This window comes from Capsicum annuum, chromosome 7 (genome assembly GCF_002878395.1).
Source record: "Capsicum annuum cultivar UCD-10X-F1 chromosome 7, UCD10Xv1.1, whole genome shotgun sequence".
Taxonomy (NCBI): domain Eukaryota; kingdom Viridiplantae; phylum Streptophyta; class Magnoliopsida; order Solanales; family Solanaceae; genus Capsicum; species Capsicum annuum.
The window spans coordinates 3,217,736-3,228,943 of NC_061117.1; the positions used below are offsets into that span (position 1 = coordinate 3,217,736).

At 29.5% G+C, this 11,208-nt stretch overlaps 1 protein-coding gene across 1 annotated transcript; it reads left to right on the plus strand.

Annotated features, from left to right (window-relative positions):
• Positions 1-1,731: 1,731 nt before the first annotated feature.
• LOC107877588 (shikimate O-hydroxycinnamoyltransferase) lies at positions 1,732-7,163 on the plus strand. The gene is made up of 2 exons (XM_016724265.2): positions 1,732-2,290; positions 5,738-7,163. Exons 1-2 carry the CDS (start codon positions 1,883-1,885, stop codon positions 6,620-6,622), a joined length of 1,293 nt encoding a protein of 430 aa, XP_016579751.1. The 5' UTR covers positions 1,732-1,882; the 3' UTR covers positions 6,623-7,163.
• Positions 7,164-11,208: the final 4,045 nt, after the last annotated feature.

Consider the following 11,208-nt stretch of genomic DNA (forward strand, 5'->3'; position numbering starts at 1 on the left):
TTAATCCATCCCAAAAAGAATATCATCTTTCCTAATTTAGTAACTATTTAATGACATTATTCCTATTTTATCCTCAATGGGTCTCACTTAATAAAAAAAATCAATTAAAAAGTAAACTTTAAGAGGGACAATTTTGTAAATTTTACAAAGACATCATTTATTTCTTAAACTTCGTGTCCGATCAAATAATGATATATCAAATAAGACGGAAGGAATAATATCTTCGTTTATTTTTTGTATATACAAATTCTAATTCTAAAATATAAAATTAATTTTATATAATTTAGCTTTCAAATTTAGTCAAATGAATTTTCGAGAAGCGAAATGTGATAATTATTTAAAACAAATAAATGTATTTCAAATGCTAATAATTTAGTTTTCGTGAAACGAAATACTATAAGTATAAAGCGTTTAATACTTTCATACACTATGAAAGTACCAAATTTCAACAATTCATAGGAACCATACAAACTCATATGGTGTCGCTACTTACAACAAATTAAAAATTCAAATGGTCTTCAATTTTGAGAATTTTTGTATATTGAAAGTTTTCATATGTATGTAAATAAATAAATACATAAATAAATAAATACTGACAGACTAATAATAATTCTAAGAAAAGGGTATCTTTCTCACATTTCAATAAACCTTTTTTGTTTTGTTTGTTTTCTTTTATTCACCAAATTAAACTCCAAATATTAATCTTACTCAAACGATGTTATAACAATATAAAAATTGGTTTCAATATTAAAAAAAAATACATTTCAAATATAGTATAATTAAATCAAATATAAAGAGGCTTCACACAATATCATCTACCAATATTTTGATAAAGGTTGTCATGACCAACAAAAATTGTTGTTGAGTAGTAATATTCATTCAATTTTAGGTCTTGTTTGTACTAGCGGTATGAAATTATGATATGAAGATGAAGTCTTTTTTGATATGATTTAAATTTTTTTAATTTGTATTTTTTTCTCATAAATATAAAAATTTCACGAATATGAAAACTCTCAATTTTTCTCAATTCTTATATAATCTTACGAAATAATAAAATTATAATTCAAAAATAAAATATCAGAGTATCATAAGTATTGTTATGATAAATCACATATATCGTCATTCCTATTACAAATTAATATTTGAGACTACAAATATTCAAACACATAATTTTATAAAAATCCACTAGTCAACAATAATAGTAACTAGTATTATTTAGTATAATCTTTTCATATATACATACAATCTCTTCACTCCGAATATGCGTCTTTTTTTTTTTTTTATATATATATATAAAATATAAACTTATGTGGTCAAGTTTTATATTTAGAAAAATTGAAATCATGATTTGGTCATATTTTATGGAGTATTTGGATTTAAAATCATCGACTCAAATTACATGTTCAAATATTAATTTAAAATACCATAACTTTATATTACATGTCCAAATATAAATCAAGTTCGATTGTTCGAGCCTTATTACGCTCTACCTCAATAATTTTTTCTTTATACGAATCTAAATTTAATTGAACCTTAATATTAATGAGGGTAAGGATGGGCTGCCATGATGAAATTAATATACCATAAGAAAAGAATTAAATTATATAACTAACTTACAACAACTTGCACTCTGTAGAAAATATTTTTTTATTGGTTCCAATAAATCAGCATATATGATAGTAGCCATACAATTTCAAGGCTATAAATAATGATTCCCAACACACTATATTTCTTGTCTTCTTAGCTTCTTCTACTTCATCTCTTTTGCTATTTCTTTTTTCCCCTAGAAAAGTTATATTTCATACATCAAAAAAATTCCAAAAAAATAAAAAGGTTGTATTTTCAAACACCCCTTTATCTTTTTTACCAAACAAAAAAAATCATGAAAATTAGTATCAAAGAATCAACATTAGTTAAACCATCAAAGCCAACACCAACAAAGAGATTATGGAGTTCAAATTTGGATTTAATTGTTGGAAGAGTCCATTTATTAACAGTTTATTTTTATCAACCAAATGGATCATCAAATTTCTTTGATATTAAAGTTATGAAAGAGTCATTAAGTAATGTTTTAGTTTCATTTTATCCAATGGCTGGAAGATTAGCTAGAGATGAACATGGAAGAATTGAAATTAATTGTAATAATGAAGGTGTTTTATTTGTTGAAGCTGAAAGTGATTATTGTATTGATGATTTTGGTGATTTTACACCAAGTTTGGAAATTAGAAAATTAATTCCAATTGTTGATACTTCTGGAGATATTTCAACCTTCCCACTTGTTATATTTCAGGTAAAATAATTTTTACATTATTAGTGGCATATATATATATATATACATATATATTTGGTGTCTTTGTTTATGTTATTATACGTTATTAACCTCACTTATTAAGGACATCTAGATACTTGTAATTGTTGGTTTACTTCTTAGTTCTTGCATATGAGTTTAAAAAGATTATAAATAAATACATGCAATTGATTTTCAAATTTTAATATTTGATTCGTAAAAATAAATTATTAAGAATAGAAATTTTTGTATGTGATTGGTAATTCCTCCATTCATCTTTTACTTGTCTATTCATTTGATCTAACAATATTTGTTCAGTTTATAAAATAAATAAATAAATATTTATTTATTTTATCCTTTATATTATATATAATACATTATTTACTATATTTTTTTAAAAAATATTATTATATTCAAAAAGTGATATAATAAAATAGATTGTCTATTTATTATTTTTTAAGATACGTGTCAAGTTAAATACACATAAATACTTATTCATTTTTAACTTGACATATATTTTGAGAAATAATAAATACAGAGATGATTTTAAAAATATGAAAGGATTTATTTATGAAATAAAAAAAAATATTAACAAAATAAAAATAAAAATATAATGTTGAAGAGAGAAAAGATTATTCTTTTGTGGAGTATAAAATAGAATTGTGGATTGCAGTTGGTGTTGTTCATATAGAAATTATCTATATTTGGAGATAAAAAATATAGTATGATCGAAAATGGTCTAAATAAGTTATTGTAAAATTCTAGTTTGATCTTATAAAGTTTAAATTCTAGTTTAAATTCTGAATCTGTCACATATCTAGTCATATTTCAGGTAATTTAGTAATATTAGAAAAAAAAATCATCATTGTACATAAAACTTTGTAAAGTTTGGTCTAGGGAAAAAAAATATTACTTACTAAATTTCACTTGAAATCTAGAATAATAAAATCTTTCTAAAATGGAGAAAAAATGTAGAGACCATAATTTTCCTTTTCTTCACCTTTTCAAGTAAGAAAATTTAGAATTTTTTTTTTCAAGATTTTTTTTCTTTTTTCTTTTCCTCACTAACCAAATAAGGGAAAGAAAATATTTAAACTTCATTTAATAAAAAGGGGAAAAAGTTCAAGATTGGGTTAAATAATAATTTGCATAATTAATGTCTCTATTAGCTTTTCTAAATTTAAATAGAAGATGATTTAGAATAGATTTTGTTTATTTAAGAATATAACATACTTTTTAAGTCTTTAATTTCAAACCTACACTACTACTAACAATAATATAAACTAATTAAAGTAAACAACTATAGCACTAGCTAGGTGACCACTTTGGTTGTATTTATTTTTTGATAAGCTATAACTTTATTAAGATCATGATGTTTCCAGTTTTCCAGAAACCTACACAAAATATAGTTTTTATTTTTATTTTTATATACATCTTTAATTAATATGTTGTCTCATATATATAATACTAGATATTGATGGCCCGTGCACGGGTTCAATATATGTTATTTTTTTATCTCAATTTTAATTATTAAAATACTTTAGATATGTTTCAATTTAAATGATGCTGGTATAATTTCGAGAGTCAGTCAAATAGTTTATATTTTTAAAATTTCTTAAGTTGTTAATTATGTGATTTACAATGTCTTTTACATTATTTTTCAACAATATATGAATATTCTTCCTGTCCCAATTTATGTGGCACAAATAAAATTTTGACAGTGAATCAATTTTTTTTTTACATATATACTGTTATATTAAGTTCTTAATTATTGTGATTTATAATATTTTTTATTTTATTTTTAAATAATATATGTTATTTTATGTTTTGCTCTGTCTCATTTCAATTTATGTGTAATGATATAATTTCGATAGTCAATTAAATTTTTTATGTTGACATATTGTTTTATGTCTCTTTTACCTTTTTTTTTTTAATGAAATATTATCAATTTTTCAATACTTAGACGATCATAATAATTAATTAGTGATAATATAATAAAATCACGGTAAAAGCAATGAAGCATAAATGTCTTAGTGACTTGTAATAACTAATTAGAAGCGACATAGGAAAATTATTATAAAAAAGTACTTCTATAATAATTGATTAACGATAGTACAGTAAAATTATGATTGAAACAATTGAAACTCTCATAAATGTCTATTTTACTTTTTTTTCTTCTAATTAAATATTATTAATTTTATAATATGTGAATGACTTATAATATTTAATTTGAAATATAATAATTAATTAGGGATGGTATAGTAAAGTTACGACTGAGGAAACTGAACTAGGCATGTCATAAATGTCTATTTTAAATTTTTATTAAATATTATTAGTTTTCTAATACATAAATTACTTATAATAATTAATTTAGGGTGATATAGTAAAATTACAGTTGAAATAGCTGAAACAGACATGTCGACCTCGTGCTTGCTTTGCTGATACAGTAAAATTACGATTGAAGCAGCTGAATCAGTCACAAATGTCTATTTTACCTTTTAACTAATTAAATATTATTAATTTTGTAATACATAAATAATTTATAATATTTAATTAGGAATACAATAATTAATTAGGGGTCATATAGTAAAATTATAGTTGAAGCTTTGTAACAGATATGTCATAAATGCCTATTTTAAATTTTTTATTAAATATTATTAATTTTTTAATATATAAATAACTTATAATAATTAATTAGAGGTGATATAATAAAATTACAGTTGAAGCAACAGACATGTGGACCTCCAGTCTGCTTCTGCTTGAGCAGCTTAACTCAAAATGTAAGTACACATCTATGTCAAGAAGTAGACATAAAGACAACTCAAAATGTAAGTACACATCTATGTCAAGAAGTAAACATAAAGACAGGAAAAGAAGGTACAAAACTCTAGGGTTAATGTACTTTTATTTACTATATTTTTTAAAAATTAATTACTGCTATCTTGTTGCAATAATTTTTAATGATGCAAATTGATTTGAATATCACTATTTTAGGTCTGTATTATTTTTTTTTCCTTATTTTATGAAATATATATATATATTTTTGCATAAATCTTGTATACCAAAAAAAAATTGTAATTAGTAGGGTATACATTGTTTTAATATTGCATCTGTTTTGGTTTTTGCTTTTTTTTTTTTTTTCCCGGAATGTGTGCATGTGAATCCATCAATAAATCGATGCAATTTAAAGTACAGAAGTCACATTTGATACAATTTAAAGTTCACAAGTCACATTTATTGGTTAATAAATGTTCTTTTCTAGATAGTGCAAGTCTTTTCTAAGTGATTTATTCCAACTTGACTATCTATATATACTTTTAAAAGATATTGATAGTGTAAAAATTATTTATATAATTATGTTATAATAAGTTTAATAATGTTTATTGCTATTTGTTTGTTTATATGAAGATTGGTACTTAATTTTAGCTATTGTATGATTTTCATTATTAGGTGACTCGTTTCAAGTGTGGTGGAGTCGCTCTGGGTGGTGGAGTATTCCACACGTTATCCGATGGTCTCTCATCCATTCACTTCATCAACACGTGGTCCGATATAGCTCGTGGGCTCTCGGTCGCCATCCCACCGTTCATCGACCGGACGCTCCTCCGTGCACGGGACCCACCAACGCCGGTTTTTGAGCACGTTGAGTACCATCCTCCTCCAACCCTAAATTCATCGGTGAAAAATCGCGAGTCCATGGGCCCAAAGCCCAGTAAGACGACCATGTTAAAATTCACAAGTGAACAACTTGGGCTTCTAAAGTCTAAGTCCAAACATGAGGGTAGCACTTATGAAATCCTCGCGGCCCATATTTGGCGCTGCACGTGCAAAGCACGTGCATTGCCTGACGATCAATTGACCAAACTACACGTGGCAACTGACGGTAGGTCGAGGCTTTGTCCTCCCTTGCCACCGGGGTACTTGGGAAATGTCGTGTTCACAGCAACGCCTATAGCAAAATCATCTGAGCTTCAATCAGAGCCGTTGGTAGACTCCGCTAAGAGAATTCATAGCGCGTTGGCGAAAATGGACGACAATTACCTACGATCCGCACTCGACTACCTCGAGTTGCAACCTGACTTATCGACCCTGATCCGAGGCCCGACTTACTTTGCTAGCCCTAACCTTAATATTAATAGTTGGACTAGGTTGCCAGTCCATGACTCAGACTTTGGATGGGGTAGGCCAATTCATATGGGACCAGCATTGATTATATATGATGGGACAGTTTATATTATACCAAGTCCAAATAAAAAAGATAGGAACTTACATTTGGCTGTTTGTTTAGATGCTGAACATATGCCACTATTTGTAAAGTACTTGTATGAATTTTGAAACATCCCAACGTTTATCGGTCAATGACGTGTTCGTTGTTCAAAAATGGTTCTTACATGTCAATGTACGAGAAATTATCAGTTAGTGATGTGTTCGTTGCTCAAAAAAGGTTGTTATATGCCAATGTATGAGAAATTATCAGCCAATCAATGATGTGTTCATTGCTCAGAAAAGCTTGTTACTTGTCAATGTATGATAAATTATGAGTCAATGACACGTTCGTTGCAAGAAATGATTGTTACATGCCGATGTATGAGAAATTATCAGTCAGGCAATGACAAGTTCGTTGCAACAATATGTTTATCAGAAGTGCTTCGTATGAATTTGAAAAGTTGAAAGAATCAAGCATGTTACATACAATAGGTTTGATTGAGAATCCTCATGGTGTATTTACTTCAAATTGTGGTGTGATTTTACCTAATGTTTATTGGGGTTAGTCTTGTTTTTCTCAAATTGTTTGTAATGAATTTGATTGTGTATTATTTGGCAATTTCTTTGTTATCTACGGAGGATTTCTCTTTAGAGGATTTAACTTTTATACTTAGTATATTGATTTATTTTACACTATCAGATCATTTAAAAATTAATTTAAAATATTTATCGATAAAGGATTAAAGTCAATTCACCAACCTAATAGGTATAAAACAAGTATAGGTTAATTTGAGAGATATAAGTTAAAATACTGATGATAAATCGAAGTTATTTTGATTTTTGTATAGTTTATTTGAGCTAAGAATCTTTCAGAAATAATACAATCTCATATATATATATATATATATATATAAATAGATAGAATTTTGTGGAAAGTTGTATTCAATGAAAAGTATATATTTATATACGATTTAGATGGAGATCTTTTATATCTTTCGAGATCCATCCTATTATTATATGGAATGGAGAAAGTCAAAATAAGTGATTTTAGTCCTTATAAAAACAAAACCTAATTCTTGAACGTCTTTCACGATCATGTCAGATTGGTATGATGGGAAATGTTTTCCAATTTGTTCTTGTTTGATTGTAATGAAATGTTGGGAAAATATTTTCCACAACAACTCATTTTCCTTCATTTGATGGAAAATGACTTCCCTCATGGTCAAGGGAAGTCATTTTTCAAAAAATGACAAATGAGACTTATGATCTCACCCCATTCCTTTTCCCCACCCCAACAACATTCATGTTCACATCACTAAATTTTTTTTTACATTTTTAAAAAATTACATTACTCGAAAATATTTTTCACTGTGCTTTTCTTCAATTTTTCACTGCTTGAAATAAAAAAAAAGTGAAACCCAAATTTTTTTCATTTTCAATATTCGTTGAATGTATTGTTATTTTTATATTCATAGAGAAGACTTACATATGTTACTTTTGCTAATTGCATATTTCATCTTGTCATCGATGTAACTTGTTTCACGAGGTTGAATAAGCTTGTCGTTCCGTTATGTTTCTATTGATTGTAGTATCTTGAGATTGTCCTGACAAAATGTTGAAAAATGTCTCCTATATTTGCTAATTAATAGTTGCTTAAATTTAGTGATTGTAGTATTTTAGAATTCGATATTGATATTATTTGTTATGCTTGAATTATTTCTTACAAATTGTTGAGTTGTTAGAGGCACTGATATACTAGTTAACAGTTAGTAGTATTTTCTAAAAAATATTTTTTCACTCACCAATCAAACACTAAAAAATATTTTTCTAAAAAATATTCTCTACTCACCAACCAAACACCATAAAATATTTTTCGGAGAATATTTTTCACCCACCAACCAAACATGAGAAAATAAGTAGAAAACCAACTTATTTTCCAGGAAAACATTTTCCATGAAAAATATTTTCCACCATACCAAACACACCCGAAGTGTATAGTTATTTGTTATATAAAATAAATTAGGTTTTTGTTGGAGAAATAATTAAGATATGACCATCAAACGATGTGGTGCAGTGGATGAGACTGTTTCTTCCTTAATAAACGGTCTTCAGTTCGAGCCTTAGGTATGAAAAAATTCTTGGTAGGGAGTGCTACCCTCCAAATAGGGCCCTATCCGGTGCAAATTTGAATTAGTCGGGCTTCAATGCGAGTACCAAACATCAAATGAAAAACTAAAAAGAAATAAAAAAAATAAAGATATGACACCTCCACATAATGTCACATATATAACAACAAACTTGATGTATAGTTGATAGGACTTTAAATTAGATGATTTGTGGTAGATCTTATCGACACAAATCTTATAGATATGATTTTTCTAATTTTAAATTCAAAAAATTTGAGTTTAAATTTTGATTTTTGAAAATAAAAAAATATTGATAGAGAACATTTGTCTTTTTCAAAAGGCTTTATTAGAATTATTCAGACCTTTAGTGCAGAAATTGAATACCTTCTGAAGAATATTTTTTTTAATAAAGTGCACTGTTATGATGAGTCATGCAATATATATTTAAGGGTAGTGCTAAGCAACTCAAGGGCCTTGATTCGATTTACTCGAAATTTGTGAATTGTCAGATTTGTCCTTTAATTCCAAAACTGTCTATTCTTCCCTCCAAAATTACAAAATCACTTTTAATTTTTTTACTAGATCAAACTTCTCCTCTATTCTTTTAACTTTCCTCTTTACATTTTGGATTCACTAATCATTCTACTTTACTCAATTAAATTCTCCTAACCATTTCATTGCACTTGGGCATTAATTTTACTATCCTCTTCCATTTAATTCGGGCATAATGGATGATAATAAATGTAATAACCAGTTAAGAGCAAAATTACATGACGTTTTTGACTTGGAGGACAGTGATAGTTTGCATGGTAATGAAGATTCATATGGTGGATATGCGGAGGGTCCAGATCGATATTTGAACACTGACGATGAAGACCTTCAAAACCTGGCTGATGAGGAGATGAATAGGTGTCGTCAATCGGTTGAAGATAAAGATTTAAGTGTTTCCTACGGCGAAGAAGATGACTATGGGGAGGATGATGTTGAAGAAGAGGAAGGCCCAATGCATGATGATAGCTACACCGAAGAGCAATATACGGCAGGCCCTGTTGAAGGTATATCTTTTCGTTGTGTATAAACCGCCTTTGGATTTTATAAAGAACACAGTCGTTTGACTGATTTTTGAGTTGTTAAGAAAAGTGCAAAAAACTGGCTGGTCAATTAAAGTATGTGACATTTGGGTGTCATAAGTGCCGAAAAATAACAGCTAGGAATCAAAGCAAGAGGGTTGATTGCAAAGCTAGGGTGAACTTTCAAGTGATGAATGATGGTTCGTGCGTAGTGACAAAGGTTATTCTAGAGCACAATCATGAGTTGGAACCTGCACTGTCGCGTTTTTTTGCCCTGCCACAGGGAATTGAGCAAGATGGTGAAGAGGAGTCTCGTAGCGCACGACATTGCAGGTCTAAGGCCTTCAAAGAGCATAAGGCTCTTGGAGGTCGAAGCTGGAGGCCCCGAAAGAATGAGGTGCACTTCCAAGTTCTGTCGTAACTACATTCTTCAGCAATGGAGGCTCCGAACACTTTCCAGCGATGCTACCGCGTTGCACAGATTTTTTGTGGATATGCAGTCCAAGGACGAAATTTTTTTTATTCAATAAACGCCGACAGTACTGTCAGACTTCGAAATGCTGTGTGGGTGCACACACACTGCAGGCTGCCTACCGTGACTTCAGCGATGTCATATGCTTTGATACAACCTACCTCGTGAATCAGTGGCGCATGCCATTTTCTTCCTTCATCGGTGTTAATCACCATAATCAGTCCATATTTTTGGGATGTGCTTTGCTCACGAGCGAGGACATCGAAACATATGCTTTTTTATTCATAACTTGGCTTACGGCCATGGGCTAAATCCCTCCAACGGCTATTCTCACAGACCAATGTGTGAGTATTAAGGTAGCCATTCGCGAGGTGCTGCTAAATACCATCCACAGGTATTGCATTTGGCACATCTTTACAAAGCTACCCGTAAAGCTTAAGGAGGTGACCAATCAATTATAAGCCTGCCAAGGCTCGCTTCAAAGCGATCATCTTTGACAGCATTACAATTGGTGAATTTGAGGATAAATGGTAGGAATTCATTGAAGAATACGATCTAGGTCGACAGATTTGGTTCGAAAGTCTCTACTCGGAGCCGTCCAAATGGGTTCCCATATTTCTCAAGCACTTCTTTTGGGTTAGTATGATGTCCACGCAAAGGTGTGAGTCAATGCATGCCTTCTTTGATGGCTACATCAGTGGTCGGAGCTCTCTAAAGCAGTTTGTTAAAAAATATGAGGTTGCCCTCAGGTTTAAATACGAGAAGGAATTAGAGAGCCAAGCCAGTGAAAGAAAGCAGCTTGTACGACCTACCATCACATTCGACTAGGATATGCAGATATATGGCCACTACACCCGCGCTATTTACGATTTCTTTAAGGTGCATGTTGTAAGGCTACCACACTGTGAAATTGAAAGACATGTCGATTTCAATGCAGTGGAGGGAGTTGAGGTATATAACGTGACAGAGTGTTCCATACGAAGTGATTATCACGATGATAATTTTTTATTCACCGTGGAGTACCATCCCTCCAATCAATATGTTGAA